Here is a 22,947-nt window from a genome sequence, read left to right on the forward strand (position 1 = left end):
TCAGTTAAGATTAGAATTAAACTGTTTAAAAGTATTTTGAAGCAATGGATATTCAATATTAAGTTGTATCACCATTTCAAAAATGGTAAGTCAGAAGGCAACAACTTCTCAAAAGCATTGAAGTGTAGAGCAGTGGTTCATGACGACTTTTTGGGTGGTTCACAGGGCATTAATTATATTTGTGACAAACTAGGGGTAGCTGCATGTAATCTAATGAACATTCAATAGGAAAAGGCGTATCCAAGTTATTAGCTATTTATTGTTAACTATAAGTTGTTTGATATGACTCCTCAAATTTTTGCATTAAAGGAATAAATTTTAAACCAATATGCTTGTTATGGATGCTTTCTTTATCCTTACACTTATGGACTGATCCATGATATTCTTTTGAACAGACATGGGCTGAGTTGACAACCACTGGTGTGGAGTTTGAAAGTGCACAAGCTCACCGAAAATATTTTACAGTTTTTTTGGCATTTTCTGATTGCAAATAACAAAAAGTTTCCTAAAAACAACTACAGATTGAGTATTAGTTGATTAGTTTGGAGATACTCGATCATTTTTTTGCACGGTTCGTATTCATTTAAACTTCTTATGCATCCAACCATTATTAACTTGTGTTTTGCTCGCGTGAGGGCGACATTGAGCCTTCTCCAATCATTGAGCAATTCCCCCTTCTGTAAAACAAACAAAGTTGTTATAGCAGTGATTTTCAGAAAACTTATGTTATAAATTGCAATGTTTTGTTTAATTTTAAGTGAACTTAGTAAAAATACAGACAGTCGAAAAAAAAAAGTTTAAATGAAGCCACTTACTTTTTCACCAAGTTCATCTTTCTTGGAACGAACAAACGACAACAAAATCACACTTTTGTCTCTTCCTTGATATTTGTCCACAGTGTTGATCTCAATATCACCCACGTCATCAGCTGCATACGTCATAAACGGTAAGGATTAATAAATTGTGAAAAATTTGAGTTTATTATTCAATGGTAAATGTGTGGAAAAACAAGTTATATTTTCCAAACGGTAAAACTATGACAGAACTTAGCACGCTACGTCAGGCCCATTGAAGGCGTTATACCGATTCAACCGATCGCCAAGCATCCCCATGTGGCAAGGCGTAGGCTAGAAAAACCTAACCTGCAGAAACGCTTTAGGGCTGATCCCAGTTATAAATTTATGTTCATCTTTAATCATAAACATTACTGCCAAGGTAGTGATGTATATAGAATACATAGTGTACTGATGATGACAACAGAGATTGTCGAAACGTCTACACGATGTATTCTATATACACCACTACCTTGGCAGTAATGTTTGTGATTGAACTTCTACATTGATTTGCGAACAGATCATTTCGTATAATTAAAGAACATAAAAAACACATTTTCTACATAGAGCTACATCCCGATTAGAAGATGTAGAAGAAGAACGTCTTACTCTTCTCAAGAGGATTGTTGAGTTGGAAAGCAGTGTCTCTGATCTCACGCAGTTAGTGGAAGAGCAAGATAAATCTTACAACCAACTTGCGCAGAAACAGAGTGAGCGTGACGTCACAATCAAAAACCTGATTAAACTACTTTTCAAGTCCGTGCATAGTGTTCCTAAGTATGTTCATTATAAAGTGCAGAACCCTAGTAACAATCGTCAAAAGCGTGGGCTACATCTAATAGGATTGAACAAAACAGCGTGTTTTGTTGAAAAACAAAATTGCCCGATATGTTTTCCATTTGGCGGTTAACAAACCGACAGAGAATAGATTATGTAAGTTTTTTTATCCTTGGTGGATCGGAACGTATTAATGTTAGCTGTCTGTCTGGTATTAAATTCGTTCGATCATTTTTAGACTTTTACAAAATTGGTGTCGTGAATTTTGTTAAAACCTATTAGGTTCCTTTTGGTTGGAGAAACGTCGTTTACATTTCTTGGAGCAACACAAAACGTCGAAACGTGGTTGGTTTGTACAACCTTGCGAGCATTAGGCAGTGACCCCGGCCGAAATATTTCTAATGTTCCTCAGCCGAGAACCACCATCAGAAATGGAAAAGTGTATGTCAACCACATTGCCAGTGATGGAATAAAGGTTTACAGTTTACACATTTTTAAGGTACGAAAACCGGCCCGATTGACAAAGCCCGCACAAAGACACACCGTGAGACTTCTGTAAGATAATAACTGTACTGCAGTTTTGGGTAACTCGAAGGCCGTCACAAATTGTTTAGGATATAAAATGTGTGTTTTTAATCAGACCCACCAGCATTTTTTTGAACTTCTTCTTCAATCGTTTGCAGTTGTTTTCTGAATGGAGCAATAATACCAATTTGGGACCCACGACAACCACACTAAAAATAAGTGTTAGTTGTTACTGAAACAATTTGATGGAATAACAATGAACACGATTGCTTTTTACCTTTAATAGTTTTGCAGCTATATTGGACAAAACTTTTGCTTCATGCAAATTTCGTACACCATTGTCCACTGCTTCTTCATAGTGAGAAGTCTGTATTTCCGAGGTAAAAAGACAAGAATTAAGAAAAAAATGGCACAAATAGCCGGTAAAATGAAACTGTTCGCTCATATCACCATCAATGATACAAATGGTAAATACAGTAAACCGCGGTTAATCCGGATCCGTTCGGACGAAAAACAATATCCGGATTAACCGATGTCGATTAGTTCAAGTCTTAACATATAACAAATCATTTGTACCTCAAGTTTTTTTTCGAATTAGGCCAGTGGTTCCCAACTGGTGGCCCATGGACCACTAGTGGTCCATGATGACTTTTTGGGTGGTCCACAGGACATCCACTAAATTTGTTAATAAACTGGAGATGATGGCATATTACATGTTGAAAGTGCATCAAAATGTTAGCTGTTAATAATGGTATCTCACTTCTTGAAAATCGGCTTTAAAGAGTTCTGTTTTAAGCCCAAATCGTTGTTTCGGATGCATACTTCAATCTTGCTCCAAAAAGATGTGGTCCACGATATTATTTTTACTGGGCCGGTGGTCCATGGCCCGAAATGAGTTGAGAACCACTGAATTAGGCGAAGATCCGGATTAACCGAATCCGGTTTAACTGAGGTTTGCTGTAGTTCGAAAAGTTTTGACAATCGAATCCCTAATTCAAAAACCCATATATTGAAGAATAATATTGTTTCAATTTCTTTTTCAAACTCCTATGCAGACAGTAACGATTTTTTAGGTTCAGAAAAGATATCACAATTATCTATAATTTTTAATATTGTATATTATGTCACACATTCCAAGATATGTTAACTTACTTTGCTTGTGTCAAGAAACAGAACCGAAGTTTTGACATCCAAAGTTCGAATTAACCAACTATTTTCACTTTCGTCTTTAAGCTCCGTTTTTACTGCATCGATATTGTCGAGTTTCACGGTTGCTGTGGCAACGCTTTCGTGAGCACATTCAAGCCGGCCCTCATATGTCACATGATTACTGAGAGCCATAATGTCGCTGAAAATAGGATTTTTTTAAGTAGTTTTTTTTTTATCCGATTAAACAATTGACTAAATGTTGTCATGGGTTATTTTGCCGCTTGTGATTTGTATTTGGTTTTCATTGTTGCATTTCATATTATAAACTGTTGTGTAGCCAAATATCATGATGGTGCCATAAGGATTTGCGAACGTTTGAATAAGAAAGCATGTCGCTTTTTACGTCCAGTTGCGCCGGTATAAACGTCACGAAGCATTTTATAATAATAATTTAACGCACTTTTTATTATTTTCTTGTAGCAACGTTTGACACAAGTCGGGTTTTTGTTCAAATGAATTACACCAAAAAACGTTTTGTCGTTTTCTTTGCAATAAACAACTGGAACTGATTTGGCGTACTGCTGTATTTGAAACAGTACGAGCTTTAATAAATACGAATGAAACTCACCTGTTCATTCTGTACTGTAGAGTAAGTTCACAAAGTGCAGGTTTATGGATGGTTAACCGACGGAACAAGCTTTCATCTGCACCCATTTGTCTGCAATGTAACATCAAAAATTGATAAATATTTGTTTATGGTAAGTTTAAATATAGCAAAATTCCCTATTTATTATTTTCATTATTGTAATTGGTGGTCGGAGTAAAACCAGAATTTTTTAGTTTCGTAATACGCCCATTTGAAACGTTTAATACTTTATTTAGCTCAGCGGATTCAACTCGTTGGGCATAGGGTTTAAATCAGTGATGCACCAAACCCGCCTAAAAAGGTTCGGGCCGAAACCGAACGAATCAGGCCGAACCTAAAATCCTCTTTCTTATGGACGTTTTCAACTGAACCTTGTGTTGTTGATGCAAGTAAACTCAGTTATGACAAACCAAAATCACTTTCACAATGCGGAAGCTTTACTAAACTTGTAATATTTTGCAGACAACATGGCTCGTATTTTATAAATACCACAAATAGGTAATTTAAGATGTTTCGTATGGGCGAAATTGAAGGTTTAGGTATTATTTCCATGCTGGGCCGAACCGAAACATTAGAAAACGTATTCGGCCGAAATGTTTTGACCAACCGAAACTATGGTGCATCACTAGTTTAAATCCCTCTTGCTTACAACTTATTATACGTACAACGATACCAAGTGTCTTAACTGTTTTTGAAGTACTGTACTACAAAAAGTACTACCTTGCCTCACTGCTGACCACTAGCGGTGGAAGTTGCTTGTGGTCTCCGACCAGCACAAACCGCTTGGAGTGCAAGAGAGGCGACAGACAAGCGGGCTGCGCGATCTGAGACGCTTCATCAACGATGCAAACATCAAACAAGGGATGAGGTTGGCCAGGAATTTGGAAGAATGCGTGTGAGTAGATTGCAAGACAAGTACAACCAACCACTCTCTGTAGAAAAGAATTCAAACTTTACCAATTGTCATATGATTTTGATACTGATTAAACTATTGATAATAGAACTGTGTGCCGCGAAACATTCGTTTTGAGCGCAACCATCTCTTATCTCATGTGGGTCAACATAAAATAGTTTTTAACAATTCACCCCACCAAAAAACAAAAAAGTTACACGATAAAAAAAGTTACACGACACCAGATGTTCCATGACTAGTAGAAAAACTCTTTATGCGGTTACAGAGAGATAGTAAATCGAAATTGAATATACTGCTATAACCTCAAGTATTTTACAAGTCATCCAACATATAAAAATAAACGAATATGTATTACCGCATCGTGATACAATTTTTTAAGTTGTTCAGGTTCTTTGCATTCAGATGCTTGTTCCGAAAATGGAAGAACAGTGGGATGAATAGAAGAAGATTGTCCAAGTCGCAAAAAGTCCACCTGGACAAAATAACAATTTAAATGTAAAACATATCGACTTTACTAGCATTTTTATGTCATAAGTAGAAAAAATGCTAAAAATGAACCCATAAAACAGTTTTGCAATTATTCAAACAGAGTCGTAAACGGACACGAAACTTGAGTCCGAACCCCAATCGTTATTAAGCAGCCTGTTTTGGCCCGAAAGTTTGATTGACTATATATAATAAAGAAAACATACGTAATGGACAATGACTTGAACTAGACGTGGGACTATTGGGCATTAGGTTATATCCAAAAACTAGCTTGGCATTTTTTACCTACGGACACAGAATGTAGCCCGAACACGGCACCACTTACAATTCTGTATTTAACACAAGAGGGGCACACAGACGAGCCATTTTCGTAAAATGCCAGGTCTATATTAAAGGTGTCATATCGTCCCCCAAGTGGCGAGGCAAAGGCTAAAAAAATCAAGGCTGCCGTGGCGTTCGTGGCTTCACAAGCTCGGTTGTAGTCCCGCTAAAAATCACTTACAAGCACCGTTGCCTGCACCTATATTCTGCACATATTATCTTCTAGAAGGGGGCTGGATAAAAAGTGTTTAAAATTACGATCAGCTCTGGATCATACTGCTAAGAATCGCTGCACAAAAATATAAGTAAAGTGAAACTGAAAATAGTATTCTGCCCCAACCTTGTACTTGACAAGCTTTATAAGCAGATTGTCAACAGCTGAGTGAGTGTAAGATGAAACTAAAACTCGAAGACCACATAACAGCAGGATTCGAATCATAGCAACAATTGTGGTTGTTTTTCCACTTCCGGGCATACCTGAAGAAATAAAACGTATGGATTGTTGAGAATAGTGTGATACATTTGAGGCTAACTCAAATTTTGTGTCCAATACTATTTTTTTTAATGCTCAATTTTGCGTTCAATACCGAAATTTTGTGTTCAATACTGAAATTTCGTGTTCAATACCAAATTTTGCGTTCAATGCTGAATTTTGCGTTCAATACTGAATTTTGCGTTCAATACTGAATTTTGCGTTCAATACTGAATTTTGGGTTCAATACTGAATTTTGCGTTCAATACTAAATTTTGTGTTCAATACTAAATTTTGGGTTCAATACTGAATTTTGCGTTCAATACTGATGTTTGCGTTCAATACTGAAATTTTGCGTTCAATACTGAAGTTTCGTGTTCAATACTAAATTTTGCGTTCAATGTTGAATTTCGCGTTCAATACTGAATTTTGCGTTCAATACTGAATTTTGTGTTCAATACTGAATTTTGCGTTCAATACTGAAATTTCGTGTTCAATACTGAATTTTGCGTTCAATACTGAATTTTGCGTTCAATGCTGAATTTTGCGTTCAATACTGAAATTTGCGTTCAATACTGAATTTTATTTCAATACTAAAATTTCGTGTTCAATACTAAATTTTGCGTTCAATACTGAAATTTCGTGTGCAATACTAAATTTTGCGTTCCACCGAAATTTTGTGTTCAATACTGAAATTTTGTGTTCAATACTGAAATTTTGCGTTCAATACTGAAATTTCGTGTGCAATACTAAATTTTGCGTTCCACCGAAATTTTGTGTTCAATACTGAAATTTTGTGTTCAATACTGGAATTTCGTGTTCAATACTAAATTTTGCGTTCCACCGAAATTTTGTGTTCAATACTGAAATTTCGTGTTCAATACTAAATTTTGCGTTCAATACTGAATTTTGCGTTCAATACTGAAATTTCGTATTCAACACTAAATTTTGCGTTCAATGCTGAATTTCGCGTTCGATGCTGAATTTCACGTTCAATACTAAATTTTGCGCTCAATACTGAATTTTGCGTTCAATACTGAATTTTGGGTTCAATACTGAATTTTGCGTTCAATACTAAATTTTGTGTTCAATACTAAATTTTGGGTTCAATACTGAATTTTGCGTTCAATACTGATGTTTGCGTTCAATACTGAATTTTGCGTTCAATACTGATGTTTGCGTTCAATACTGAAATTTTGCGTTCAATACTGAAGTTTCGTGTTCAATACTAAATTTTGCGTTCAATGTTGAATTTCGCGTTCAATACTGAATTTTGCGTTCAATACTGAATTTTGTGTTCAATACTGAATTTTGCGTTCAATACTGAAATTTCGTGTTCAATACTGAATTTTGCGTTCAATACTGAATTTTGCGTTCAATGCTGAATTTTGCGTTCAATACTGAAATTTGCGTTCAATACTGAATTTTCGTTCAATACTAAAATTTCGTGTTCAATACTAAATTTTGCGTTCAATACTGAAATTTCGTGTGCAATACTAAATTTTGCGTTCCACCGAAATTTTGTGTTCAATACTGAAATTTTGTGTTCAATACTGAAATTTTGCGTTCAATACTGAAATTTCGTGTGCAATACTAAATTTTGCGTTCCACCGAAATTTTGTGTTCAATACTGAAATTTTGTGTTCAATACTGGAATTTCGTGTTCAATACTAAATTTTGCGTTCCACCGAAATTTTGTGTTCAATACTGAAATTTCGTGTTCAATACTAAATTTTGCGTTCAATACTGAATTTTGCGTTCAATACTGAAATTTCGTATTCAACACTAAATTTTGCGTTCAATGCTGAATTTCGCGTTCGATGCTGAATTTCACGTTCAATACTAAATTTTGCGCTCAATACAGAAATTTTGTGTTTAATACTGAATTTTGAGTTTATTACTGAAATTTTTCGTTCAATACTGAAATTTATTGTTTAATACTGAAATTTAGTGTCCAAAACCGATACAGTACTGAAAAAAGGAAACCCCATGTTTTATACTGTTTTAAAATACAAACTGAATGTACAATAATTAATGAAGGTGAACACATGCAACAGTTATTTCATGTCCAAAAACGACAACAAGTTTCACAAGCACTTTTTGTGGCAATGAAACACCCAGCTGAGTAATGATGGAATATACAAAAATGTCAGTGTTCCATTAAAAGTATAGCCAGCTACTTAAATATTAAAATAAAATACTTTTAGTAGTTTCAATCTAGAGCAAACACTTACCAACCACAAGGGTGTACTCATTTGATAGCAGAACTCGTTTAATAGCTTGACGTTGAGTTCGGTTTAGCCCACGTAACATTGAGGCAACTTCCTCTTTTGCTGAGCGAGGAATAAAATCCAAGTTCTTTCCAAATGTCGGTTCCCTTCACAAACAAGAAATCAGCAATATGAAATACTTAAACTTGTTTCTTTGAAAACTATACATGCAATAAACCAATTTGAAAAGATGGCATCAAAAACTTCGCATCTTAGCCCTAAACATGGGTCTTAAAAAAAAACAAGAGTCTATTCCCTTTTATCAACTGTTTGGCAAAAAAAGCATCAAAAGGTATCAAATTGCAGTTAAGAGTAATTGAAATTATATTAATTCTCTCAACAAAACACATTTTAAACCAGTGTTGAATCCACTAAACATGAACTTATAGTACAAAAAAAAAACAGGCTACAAAATTTTATACACTATTATTACAGATTGCAGTGATGAAGTACTGTAATTTAGCTAAATAAAACAACCACGAAATGGTAAAAAAAGGTACAAAAAAACTGTTAATTTTTGAGATGCCATTGAACATAAAGTCTACCTATAATTCACAATTCTTCATTTGGTTGCAAGAATTTTTAAAGTACACAACAAATAAAAACACTTAATGCTCAAGTTTAAAATAAGCTTAACTAAAACAAAACTATTTGTGGCAACTTTATTCGGTAGTAGGGATGGGCCGAGCCGAGCCAGAACCCGAGTACTCGGTACCGAGCATCACTGTTTTTAATGCTCGGTGCTCGGCCGAGCAGTTTCCCTGCTGACATATGTAACTGGTGTTCGAAAGGGTGTCTACAAACAAAAACGAATGATTTTTCAAATGCACTAGATGGTGGAAAAACACGTACTTTATGGGCATGTACAGCTTAATAAAACACCGCCGATGACGTAAGAGGCCTTGCAGAGGTAAAACGTACAAAGGGGATTTTTTGTGACGTCATAATGCACCGAGCGTGCTCGGACGAGCACCGAGCATTCAAGTGAGATGTTCGGTGCTCGACCAAACAGAACATTTGCAGTTTTGGCACATCCCTATTCGGTAGCATCAGTAGATAAAAATCACTTTAAAAGCAACATCTTTTTAAACACTAGATAACATCAATTTTGAAACAAACATATTGATAAGTAACATACTCATGGCCAATAATAAGTCTTCTAAGGCGATAGTAATGTTCATCAAGGTCCATGAGCAGGGACAGGTTGCTTAGCGATGACTGCAGTGAGATTTGACTCATCCACACTTGGTTATCTAAGCTGTACTTCATATCACTTGGATATTTGCTTAGGTCCCTTAATGCAAAACATAATTTTCGCTTTTTTAATATTCCAGTGTGGATTATAGTTTAGCGATTTTTGCCAGGTATAATTGCAGATTTTTTATGTGCATTTAACAAACTGTACATATTTTCTTTGCAAAAAATATATATAAATCATGTTTGTCTTTACAATTAGTCAGATCAAATTAGGCTAGGAGATTTTAACTTGGTCATCTTTTAGGCACAGTTTTTTTTTGGAAAGTGTCACATAACAGTGTCAACAGTGTCACATAATACACTTAACATGGTTTAGTTACAACATTTTTTAAACCCAATTGTTGCAGTTCAAACCCAGTTGTCTTGATTTGAAAAAAACACACAAAACACTGTATTTAAATGTATGCAATTAAATAGTGAAAATAAGTATCAATAAGTATGTAGAAATAAAGACATTTTATCCAAAGAAAAAAATTGCACAGTATTACCGCGTTGTGTGAATTGTAATAAATTCATCAGTAATCTTGATAATCGTCCCAGAAGCCAGAGCAATAAACTCAGGCTCAAATCCACTGATGAGTACAGATTCCCCAGGTGAAAATGGTAATTTCTCCTTGATTTCAGAAATTTTGTTTCTGCAGCAAATATAGTTATGAGACAATTTGAATGCATAAAATACATTTGATGAAACACATGCTTTCAAGTTACATACTAATTACAAACAGATTCTTTGGGAGAAAAGCATGACAATTTATTGCAGTCTCTGTTTAAAGTACACCCTCTTGCCGAGTAACAATTGTGGTTAATAAAAATGTGAATGTTACATTTTTATAAACTAAATTTCAGTAACATAGGATCCAACAAAAAAGTTAACACAGCTAAAAATGTCTACTAATTGTTTGGAAGTCTGTTTTTTTCGGTATATTACACATACAGTTTTGATACACTTAACATGAATAGCAACAATGTATCTACAAAAGTCAACAGAATCATCCACATAAAAAGATGGACGTCACAACGTTGGGCTTTTTATTGTTTGTTTTTTTGGTTTATTTGTTTGTTGGAAATAGTTAATTTTACAAAAAAAAAACATTTAACATCAGTCATGGGTGTATGGGTCTTGCTATACTGGCTTTATTAATTCGATTTGACAAATTTTTTTTAAAATGTGATATTGTAGCGAAATTTTATTTGCTTGTTGGTTTTTGTCACCGTCACGTATTGTTTTCACTCTTTTTCGTTGTGGCACCTTAATTACGTTTTTTGTGTTATGGTACCATCGCTGCTTCCCCTTTGGGGTGATTGGTTTGTAAAGCGTTGATTGCGCCTGAATGTGCCTTCCTGTTCCACATGTCTTAAATAGGGCATCACTAGTCGATGATATGGCTTTTTCTCTGGGCGCCGTGAAACGTGTTGGTGGTGTGTTGCCACGTGCCCGGTGCGTACGTTGCTTTTACATTGTTTTAAATATAAGTCCGCGCCCATAAGCTAAACCAATGTGCGGGAGTAATTGGCTTCAGTGGTGAGCCGTTATTGCAGGGTCCGGTAGCGAATTAAGTAAACAGGTTTGGTTTAGGAGACCAATTTATGAGCCCTGCCGAAATAATTCGGTAACAATATCAATTTTGAAAACATTTATTTGATAACGGCCCTAACATATATAAATCTCTTTTATCTAATCAATTATAAGTTTTAAACTAAAATTCGAAACAAAACAAGTTTTACATTGACAAAAACTTAAATTAAAATCCATTAGAGGCTGAACACTATTCCTCTCAAACACACTTTTTCAAGCTAAACAAATAACAAAGAAGCAAAAAACCAACACTCTACATAAGCAAACAAAATTCAAGATTGATATCACTAACCTCTTAAATGTCTGCAGATAAACATTTTTATTATCTATGTTTACTGGTGGTCCAGCCAATCTCAGATCTGTTAAACAAGTTCCCTCGGAAGATCTAATGATAAAAATTATATTTTTTTGCAGAAGAACCACAGTATTTTTTTAACATTACCTTTCTGCAGGTGTTTTGAGCCAGAAGCGAAGTTTTTGATTTTTCTTTGTGCTTTCTTGACTTTCGAGCAGCATGCAAGTCATCCAGTGTTCAAAGTATGCAAAGTCATTGTCGCTAAGATGTGACACAAATTGAGTCATCAGAAGATTAAGCTCTGGTGCAGGTTGGTGTCTGGTCTGTGATTTATCAACAGAGCTACAAATAAATAAATTATGTTTGAAAAATAAAACAAAATCTAAAAAAAAGTCAATATTTCAAAATTGTAACATAAAATGATACTTGCTGTAATGTAATTTCTAGGGATGGGACAAGCCAAGCCTGAACCTGAGTACTCGAATCTGAGCATCACTATTTTTGTAACACGGTTCTTGGCCAGGCAGTTGCACAAACTGACTCGAGCATTAAATTGGCATGTTTATGCTCACATGCGAAACTAGTAGTCGAAAGGGTATCCAAGAACAAAAAGGAACCAGTACTTCCGGGGCCTATACAGCTTAACACACCAGTGGTGATGTAAGGGACCTTGGAAAGCTACCCCAGGATTGGACATGTTTGTGACATCACAATACACCAAGCATCCTCAGCCGTGCACCAATAACATAAGACCAAAGAGAACAACTAGTTGTGAGAAAAAATACTATGGACAGTGGGTCAGAAAATTATCAGTAAAGGGCAAACAGAAGTTAAATTGATATTGACTTAATCAGACATTCTTACAGGCAAACTGCAAGTGCTTGAAAAAAAACCTTCATAATTAACCCATTTAATAAACATTAACAAACTAAAAAAAAATACTTACTGATAAACAAGGGAACAGTTACGAAGTTGTGAACACCATTTGCAACTTCGAAGGTTATCGATTGTCTCTGGCAATGGTTTAGTGATAAAACTCTCAGTTGTGCCACCATTTTCTATTGATTTCTTGACCGTTTTTCTTAAGAAGTCAGCCACCTTTAAAAAACAAAGTTATGATAATAAATAAACAGTATTTACAGCAAAACTGTTCTATTGACTGTTTTTACAGAGACAAACTAAAAACACACTCAAAATGAAAATAACCATTTTCTAAAAACTTGTAATTAAGAGTAATTAATATCATGCAACATAACTATCCTGTTGTAGTAACACCACTTTTGTTGGGCAGCAAAGTTTATGTATTTGTATCAAAATATGACCATACATGACAAATGATTCGTTTTTTTTGATGAATTTTTCAAGTACACATGGAACCAGTTAATCAGGATTGTAATTTGCCAAGCATTTTGCCTTGACAAATCAGTTTTCCCGATTAAGCACATTGCATTTAATCAACTTTTTTCTTAAGAAATCATCAAAAGTCCAGGATTAGCAAAACCGTTACTATTAACTGGTTTTCCCGACTAACTGACTTGCGACTAACCGGTTTCGTCTGTATAAGGTTTGGTGTAAGCTGATGAAATTGAATAAGTTTAAGGCTATGTATAAGGATTTCATCTGAATTTTGTCTGATCAGTGCACCATTACATTACACTACACTACCTTGTTTCGAAGCATTATCACTCCCAGTTTATCAGTGTGTTTCAGTGGAATGCTTGACATGTTTCCAGATTTCAGATAAAGAAGCAAGCCAGTTGGGAGCGAACTAGTTGGATTAATGATATTTCTTCGATCAGCGCAAAACATTGCATAAACTCCAACCTATAATGAGATTAAAATTGTTAAAAAATGAAAATTAGATTAAATAAACTAAGCTCATACTTGAAGGTGGTGCTCCATCGAGTGGCTATCTTTTCCTGTTTTGAGCTCAAGAGGGATTATAGATTTTTTCTGGATCCTTCCACCTATTTCCCTAATGGTAAATTCTCCAGTAACATCAATTTTTCCCTTCAATCCATACCGTGGTGACCATACATTTTCCTCAATATCCTTGATCTAAAAATGAAGTATTCCCATATTTTTTATGGTTTACCAAACAAAAAAATGAAACACACAATTATACGACAGTCTAATGATGTGCCATATATTTAGCTGTTTTTTTTACTGATTCTATTTACCAACTAGAAGGACAGCTTAGCACATTTTGCCATTGAAAATATTCAATTTATTTAATTGCTTTCGTAAAAAAAAGAAAAATAGACAATTATACAGCAGTCTAATAATGTGCCATATTTTTGGAATTCATTTTTTTTTTCTTTGATTTAATTTCAAAATTATTGAGCACTTTCATTAAACTACATTCACAGTTTAAATTTGTCAGTAAAAATACAAAATGAATAAAACAGTTTTTGAAAGAAAAATCATGCATTGCTGGCATTACAAAAAAACTAGAAGAGTGGCTTTCTGATATACTTTCATTTTATATATTCTATACGATATTTACCAATTTACTACACACATCATTTTATCTACACATATGATTGTTTTTGTAAACAAAAACTAATGGGTCCCCACACACGTGTTTGTGCGGATTTACGGTAAACAAATGTTGCAGTGATTTTTAGACTCTTAAGGTCAAATTTTTAAAAAGCATTAACCCAACAATAAAACAAAATTGTTCGTATTCTTTTTGCACTATTATTGTCGTGTAATTACAAAAACATTAAAAAAAACAAATACTTTAATTTAATCTCTTGCTTTGACCAAGATATTGTCGTCCAAGGTCGGGTTTTAAACAAAATTTTTTTAGAAAGCTGTAACAGTTGTGTTACAGACACTTTAAATTAAAAAGCAATTTGCTACAAGTGTATGCATAACAAATTGTTTTTCATTGAACTTTGTTTCGCAAAACAAGTACCATTGACCTGCAGTAACCTCACAGGGTGCACACGCCAAACGACTGTTTGACCTTTGACACCGTTTTAATAGCACACTGTCCTTAGTGTTCAACAATACAGTTAAGGCTAATTTATACATGCCTTGAGTATTGTTTCCCAAATTGATTGTCAAAAAATGCTACGTTATGACGAAAGAAAGTCCTGAACTGTGTTTGTAATACCTACTAGTTGACCTTAAGTAACCCGTGATCATGCGGCGGCCAACCTGACAACGAGCATTTAAAAAACATTTATTTTGCAAAAAAGTCAAGTTTATTTTTTCATCTTTATTTTGATTAACAAAGTTTTGCTTGACATATACAAAACCGAAGCACGCTTATTAGGTTTAAATCATGTCATAGGTGTAAAACCTTCGCCAAAACTACAAATGTGAGTGATAACTTAATAAAACGACATAGCATTGCTAAAAACAGCTGATTTCTAATCACCGAAACGACGACTCGTAAAACGTCTGTCCGACGTCAAGTTACTCTACCGCTGGGTCATTCGGGGTCAAACTTCTGGAGGATCAAGTTCAGATTAATAACTAACATATGTCCAAATTTGAATAAATTTGAAGCACTCCTTCTTTACCAAACCAGCGTTAAAAATTGTACGTTTCGGGGGCCTGGGGGTGAACCGCTGGGTAGTTCGGGGTCAAACATCTGGAGGATCAAGTTTGGATTAATAATCAAAGCAAACTTGAACAATCTGTACGTTACCTCATTCATTGCTATCTTGGCCTTAAACTTGTGGGTCATTTGTCTTTTTCCTGAAGGTTGTGATTCCCAAACATTTGGAGGCAAACAGAATTGAATTTGACCACTGTTGGCTGGAACCACTATACTTGAATATTGATCAATCCATTTAATGATGTATGAGATGTATGGTTGCACCAAAGAAACTATCTCTTCATGTGTTGTGTTTAATGTTATGCTGAAAAAATACTCAAAACAGTAAATTTTGTGTAATTGCAAATTAACAAATAGAATTTCGGCATGTCTGAATCCTTTTTTAGCGAAATTTAGTAAATGCAATCAGTATCATATTTTCTTTATACTTTTAATGTTATTTACGTTCGTATGAAAAAAAGCTGACAAAAAACTCAAACAGAATTTTTTACATTTTTATTCTGACTCTTAAATATTTCTTTTAGTTTTAGTATAATTTCCCTTTTTAACATTCACAATGATCTTTTTCCTGAACATAATCAAATTGAAATTTGACAAGTTTTAAAAACACTTAAAGTTGAAAAAATAAAAATAAATGCCATACAAAGTAAGAAAATAATTGCCATAAAACTTAGATACAAATTTACATCATGAATGCCTTAATGTCATTACTCAATCATGTCAACATTTAAAAACCTTTTTGCATCAAATGATTCATATTCAAACAAACATACATGTCTGACATGTAACGTGGATCATGCACAGTTTCTTTGGTCATTTTCAGTAGTTCCTCAGAATTGAGTTTACCATTGTAAGCAATTGCTGATTGAAACAAAGAATGTACAACAGTTCCAACAAACATCACTGGACTGATCTTTGAATCCTCTGTTGCTCTTTCAGTATTCTGTTACAAAATTTCAACAGTTTTTTTTCAACACTATAAAAAAGTAGGGCATGTTTCAGCATCATATTTTCGAAGTAAGCTTAAATTGACCAGCCTGCCGAGTATGGCAGCTGCAAGCGCATTTTTTTTATTTTTTTGAAAAACAAATTTTGCAGGCAGGATTTTTAGGGTTGCAAAATTTTGCACCAAAGGCATTAATTGTCCTGTCTTAATATCTATCGCTTGCTTTGCGTTTGCTGAAATTGGCCTTGCATGCGAACTTACAGGTTGTGCACGCGCGCACACGGGACAAATCGGTCCTGCATACCTGAGATCTTGGTGGGAACTGCCATGTTCTGCATACTGGTTAAATGACAGATTCTACAAAATTATGCCTACCCAAATAATACACTTCTCTTTTTATTTATCATAGTTACATGACTTACCAATTTTTACATTGTATCCCAGGCATCATTTATCTTTAACTAAAGATACTTTGAATTGACTAGTTTTTTTTAAAAAACATAGGTCATTGTTTAAATTATACACACCAAGCTTCTTGTCAGACATTTCTTCTAAGGCTCACTGATTGCAAAGCAACTACTGTGATTTAAACCTACACATTAACATTGTTCCATTTCTGAGTGTGTGAATGCTGATACATTTAATTCTGTACATACAAGAAATGCCATTTTGCATGCAATCTTTTGCACTTATAACTGTGGCAGGGGTCTGTGAGCTAATAAATAAATGTGTTTGAAATACCTTAAATCTTTCAGACAATACAGCTCTCCGTAAACAGCCAAGTGCATTAGAAACAGTTGTTCCACTGATTAACACATCAGGATGGTGAACAAGCAAATTTTTCTTTGTAGTTACGTTTATTACATTTTCTGGCAATGTAGTTTCTTTCTCATCTTGAATAACATTGACAACATCACCAGGCTCCAGGTTCAAATCTTGCCTGAACACAAGCTAACTTTAAAATGATAAAAAAAATTGATTACCTATACTAGTGATGGGACGATACCAGGTTTTGAAGCGAGTACCGATACCGAGTACGAGTACCACATGTATATAACTTCGATACCGAGAACCGAGTACGATGACCGAGTACTTAAGTCTAGTGTTGTACTTAGTTGTATATCACTGGCTAATTTATCTGCCATGGTCGGGGTACAGGCGTGCACAGACACATACCGAAAAATATAATCTGCACATGATAGCGAAAAAGATATACGTAAACTGGCGGAACTTTTTTCCACGTTGGTGCTGTCCGAAGCAAATATTGGCAATAAGTTGCCCGTATTCTTATGGTGTAAATTGGCCTTCGGTACTCGCACGTTGGTATCGAAAACTGAGACAAAATATTTCGATACCGAGTACGAGTATTGATACCACTGAAATCGTTCGATACCATCGATACTGAGTACCGAGTACCGGGTACTCGTCCCATCACTAACCTATACCCAAAACATAACCTAGGATTGCTAACCACAAGTAAGGTAATGCACTTAAAAAAAGTATAATTGAGATATATAAACACTCTTTTCACTGTTTACATTATTAGCAAGATATGTTAGACTTTGTTCATGCTTTTAAATGTGATTATGTTGTAAAAGTTGGTTTTACACCAAGGGTGCACAGCCTGCAGATGTACAGTCAAGGTGGTTCTGTGTAAAAAAAATATGCAACCCCACAGTTGCACAACAAAACATATGTAGTGTTGTCCGCGCTTTTATACAAACTAGACACTGCAAGTCTAGAATGAAACTAGAACTTATATTACTGGTCAAGCGTTGCAGTGCTCAGCAACCTTACTTCACTCAGTCTCTGTTAACAAACTTAAAATACAATACCAAGCAACTGTCAGGAATTTAGACACATGGTCTGCTGGGGTTGAACTATACACAGACATAACACACTGACTAGGATTTGTACTTGAAAGCATCTTTGAGCCCTTGTGAAAATCGAACCAGCAAATACCCAATGATTTATTTGAGATAGTTGGGCTAGTTAGGATTTTATGTCTGTATATGGGCCAAGCAACATGACCCATGCTAGGCTGGTGCAAATTATGGTTATGGAAGCATTGTCTTTGTGGCACACTGGTTACAGGTTAGTAAACTTTTTGAGCTCAGTCAACAAAAATGAAAAATAGCCAACACAAAAATATGTTACGGGACCAGCAATTATATGACCCCAGTTTGCCCAAATAAAACCATGGGTGTTGTTCAAATCTAATTCCAACAGTGAGTAAGAAAACAAATCATTTACCATTGGTCATGTAAACAAATGTTTTTGAATTGCTGTGATACTTCATGAACAGCTGAATACTGTTTGGCTGTACATCCATTTTCATCAACTGCATTTTGTACATCGAGTATTTTGTACCTAATGTTTGCAAGTGGGTTGTCTTTGCTGTAAAACAAAACAAAGACACAAAAATATGTGTGATTAACTGTATAATTTTTTTAAATTTCACTCCTTACTAGAAGTTTGCAAATTTAATACTGTAAATATAGTGAATTTAATACTGTAAATATAGTGAATTTAATACTGTAAAAATATACAAAAATTATTTGAAATGTATAAACTAGAAAGTATTTAGAGCAGGGCTACTCAATTAGTTTTGTGAAAGGTCCAGATAGAAAAGGTAAAAATACCAAAGGTCCAGACACATCTGTAAATAATGCAACATGTCTTAGTCAACTTTGGTTATAGGTAATGAGGAAAATAGTGGTACAAAATTAACACATTGCTTCAAGCCAAATGTTTCTGTCAGCAAAACAAAAGCTTGAATTGGGCACTGACCATAAATTAAGTTTTGGCACGACGACATACAAAATACAGTTTATCTAGTTTTGCAGGATTACTTCCTAAGCCCTAAGGTAGTAATTCAAAATTCAGTTATTGCGTCATAGATACAATTGTGCGGAAACAATCGCCGTTTCGTTAATAGTCTATTGGAGTTTGGAAATATTTCATGCTCCTATCCTAGCAGTACTCCGAGAATCGCTATGCGGACTCGAGTTAACTGTCGCTACATAGCAACTATCAAGAAACTAGAAGGGTGGCTTAGCACATATTGCCCTTGCATATACACTATAACCTATTTTAAAACATAAATATATTTCCTATGCTTATTTTGTATTGGGTCCCATATTAGCCATCGTCTTTTATAACTTTAGTCGTTTCTGCAGGCAAAAACTCATGGGTCCCCACACATGCAAAGTTGAAAATAATGCAATTCAAGAGATAACCATGAGAAAGTCGGGTGTTGTAAAGTAAAACACAGTGATCGGCACTGGGCTTAAATAATAATACTATGTAGAATACAAACTATAAAATTAGATTCACCCCAAGTATTGTTTGAAGTATGTCCTATTTAACGTTTTAAAAAACTGACCCATTTTAGGGGGCTAGTAGGGCAACTAATTGGGTTCGACACACAAACTAAAAAATATATAAAAACCACAATGACTCAGTAAATAGTACTGCAAAATTTCAGCCCAATCTGCCAATGTTTAAAATTTCGACCACTAGAGGTGTTTTGAGCAACAACCGTTACTGTTTCTGACGTCATAGGGCTGTTAACAAGCCCCTAACTGCCATGGCGCAAAAACGACCACCAAGCAACCCACCAACGAGCAACATACAACTGGTTGCCCTTGTAACACTATTGCTCCTAAGAAATCTTTTGTTTGTGGTGCCCAGTAACATACAAATACGTTTTACACTTTAGGGGCTTGTGGGGTAAATGTTAGGACTACAGGGTTGAACACAACAATCGACACCTATAAATGGCATACTATACAAGAAATCCAAATTTCAGCCAATTCTGACACTGTTTAAAAACTCACCCATTTTAGGGGGCTAGTGGGGTAAATACTGGGGTTGTCAACAAAAACAAAGTGGGATGCACATCTACATGAATATATCTACCATCTGTGTAAATTTCAGCCAAATCCATCAAACATTTGATGGAAAAACGAGTCGGACAAACTTCGGGTGAAAAATACCCATTTTAGGGGGCTAGCGGGGTAAATACTGGGGTTATCACCAAAAACAAAGTGGGATGCACATCTACATAACTATATCTACCATCTGTGTAAATTTCAGCCAAATCCAACATTTGATAGAAAAACGAGTCGGACAAACTTTGGGAAGAAAACAAAAGGAAAAAAAACAAAGAAAAAAACAAAAAAACAATTTGAGTAAAATCAATATGTGTCCCCTTCAGGGAAGGGGACCCATAATTAAAACACAATATAGCGTATGTGGCTGCAATCAAAAGACCGTCGGGGTCCAAATCCAATGCCCCAAAGGGCCGGATTTGGACCGCGGGCCGCCATTTGAGTAGCCCTGATTTAGAGTATACCGAACAAAAATAACAGAAACTTTAAATTAATAAACTGACCTTAATCTTGGCCCTTTCTGCATTTTTAAATTTATTTCAGACAATGTATCTAGTTTTTGTAAGGCTTCACCAAATAAGTCATCATCATCATCAAGTCCATCAAATGCCTCAAACCCAGTAACAGTATTTGTTGTGTCTGTAACTGTTTGGTGTGATATGGCAGCACATGCATCACCATCTGTTACCATGGATGAAGAAGCACAAGGGTTTATTTCATTTGTTTTCTTTTCTTCTGCCATGACATTACTGAAATCCTTTTCTTCAGAGCAGATTACTGTGGCTTCTGCATCTTCAGTATCTTTGTTTCCGCCATTATCAACTTTCAAGTGATGTTTGGATATTTTACTGTGCGGCCTTAGTACTGGGTTTGGTGTATGGCTGTCACTGGTGGATTTAAGGTTATTTTCACTGCCTAAAATATAATCATTGCTGGGGGTAGTAGGCTCTAGTCCAGTAGTCTTGCTTGTTTTTGTTAAACATGGATTTTCAACTTTTACATTGATGCTTTCTGTTAAATCAACAGTGGATTCTTTGGCTGCTTTTGATTTCTTGGCTGACACTGTTCCAAAAAAATCATGGGACAACATTTTTCTTTTCTGTCGTCCAGGTCTAGGAAAACAATATTAGTTATATAATCTAAATGGTTGATAATCACTTTTGTTCTATAAAGGTGTAAAATCATTTTAAAACCACAAGAAATCATGCAAAGGTTTGTATAGAACAGTGGTTCTCAACCTTTTCAGTTTGCGGACCGGTAAATTTTCAGAACAAATTTTGCAGACCGGGAGAGTTTTAAAATCAAACCAAAATGTAATTATGACAAAAATACGCAATTCAAAAGAAGTATGAAAAATTCAATTTAATAAGAAGTTTGCTGCTGTCTGTTTGATATCATATGTGTTAAAAGCGGTTCTAATGAAGTTTCTGCAAGGCGAAGTAGAGTGTTGACTTCCACACGATTTCTCTGTTTGGTGTTGTAATGGTAAAAAGCTTTTCTCAGATAGGTAAATTGTACAAAAAATCAGCAGTAATTTCATTGCTTGGTCACCGCGCTCAGGATTGCTTGGTCACTGCGCGCACATTTTTAAGATAAATTCTTTAGCTTTCACATACAACTGGTCTTGAATGAGTTGCACTTTAAACATTATGACATCACACTTAACAGCATCGTGACATACGACATCGTCCAAAGCAGACTCTGAACTTTGTCTTACTTCACAATGCTGCAAATTACGGAACGTGAGAAACTCAATCAGTTTAAAATGATGTTTTATTTCTTTAATCAATAGACAAACCTTCAACATCTTTCATTTTGCAATTGAGATATAAAATTGTAATATATTGGCGGACTGGAAGGAAAGTTGACGCGGACCGGCACCGGTCTGCGGACCCGCGGTTGAGAACCACTGGTATAGAAGGTAGAAATATTCTTCTAAGTTGACAAAGCACATTATAAACCAAAAGAAAGAAACAAGCAGAAACTTCAGCATGTAAATGAACAACAATTAGGTTTCTTAAATTCTTATCTTACTTGCTTGTTTCTTCAGAACTTTCTGCAGAAGATTTGTTTTTCATGAATAAATCAAGTTTTCCTTGTTTTAGTCCGTCTTTGCTTTTTAGTATATTATGACTTGGTTGGTTCACAACAAACGATTCTATGCTGCCTATACATACAACCAAAATTTTTTTTAATTATGTAAATCATGAAAAAATATTTTACAACAAATTACGGTACATTTTTGATTTAGTTATATTATCTGACATCACATTTTACAATATTACCTTGTATTTTTCTTGCTGGCCGTTTGGGTACTTCATGTTTTGGCATGGTATAAATCTGCCACGTCAGTGTTCGGGCCAGAAATTTTTACTTTGAAATTAAAACCTACTACAGTCAACTCGGAAACACAAGGCATTTTCCCGCGATTTGTAAATTGGGGTTTTTCCCCTATTTTGAACGTAGCGAATCCAAACGAGTTTTCTTTTTATTATAAAATAATCAACCCTTTGTGCAAATATTAAAACTTTATACGTAACTGTTTGGTTCCGTTCAGGAATGCGAGGGCAATTAAAATGTAGTTATTAGATTAGTGTTTCTCAACCTGGGTGTCGCGACTCCCAGACGGTCGCCATGTAGCGGCCTCTCTCACTACCGTTATCATGTGCTTTCATACTACAGCGAATCGGACAGATTGCCTTCTTTCTCTGACTCTCGTCTTATGCGGCGTATTCGCTCATTGTGTTATTCTATTACGATGTACCTCGAATAAACACCTCGATACATTTGGTGACCCCAAGCGTGCAAAAACGTTATTTTTGCATTATGACAGAAGCCACTAACTCAGAGAATGCTGTAAGCACTTTTGGGGGGTTCGCGGAGACGTAACCCAACTCTGGGTGATTTTATCCGTATCATAAAAACTTTCCCCGTGTGTTACGTTTAGCATGGTAACTTGCACGTCAATTTGATTTAGAATTGGTACAACAGTATTTGCGAATAAATACTTCTATGAG

General features: G+C 35.2%; 1 protein-coding gene across 1 annotated transcript; it reads right to left on the reverse strand.

Annotated features, from left to right (window-relative positions):
• Positions 1–241: 241 nt before the first annotated feature.
• LOC145232155 (DNA replication ATP-dependent helicase/nuclease DNA2-like) lies at positions 242–22,524 on the reverse strand. The gene is made up of 24 exons (XM_080096677.1): positions 22,216–22,524; positions 21,965–22,097; positions 20,434–21,042; positions 18,291–18,434; positions 16,779–16,977; positions 15,865–16,034; positions 15,182–15,395; positions 13,405–13,578; positions 13,186–13,344; positions 12,467–12,618; positions 11,668–11,862; positions 11,518–11,610; positions 10,138–10,284; positions 9,531–9,686; positions 8,357–8,499; positions 5,991–6,127; positions 5,199–5,315; positions 4,651–4,862; positions 3,913–4,002; positions 3,288–3,483; positions 2,413–2,502; positions 2,257–2,344; positions 816–928; positions 242–677 (listed from the first exon to the last, which is right to left on the reverse strand). Exons 1-24 carry the CDS (start codon positions 22,259–22,261, stop codon positions 516–518), a joined length of 3,939 nt encoding a protein of 1,312 aa, XP_079952803.1. The 5' UTR covers positions 22,262–22,524; the 3' UTR covers positions 242–515.
• Between the last annotated feature and the right edge of the window lie 423 nt (positions 22,525–22,947).

The sequence above is a fragment of the Phallusia mammillata genome, chromosome 6 (genome assembly GCF_965637545.1).
Source record: "Phallusia mammillata chromosome 6, kaPhaMamm4.hap1.1, whole genome shotgun sequence".
Lineage (NCBI taxonomy): Eukaryota > Metazoa > Chordata > Ascidiacea > Phlebobranchia > Ascidiidae > Phallusia > Phallusia mammillata.

What these genes read in the sequence shown, in the direction of transcription:
- LOC145232155 (XM_080096677.1), bottom strand. Translation starts at nt 22,261, where the DNA reads ATGCCAAAACATGAAGTACCCAAACGGCCAGCAAGAAAAATACAAG. An exon ending in CTCAAAACACCTGCAGAAAG is followed by an intron (nt 11,611 to 11,667) that starts GTAATGTTAAAA and finishes TTTTATCATTAG; the next exon opens with ATCTTCCGAGGGAACTTGTT. An exon ending in CTACAGTACAGAATGAACAG is followed by an intron (nt 3,484 to 3,912) that starts GTGAGTTTCATT and finishes TCCTATTTTCAG; the next exon opens with CGACATTATGGCTCTCAGTA.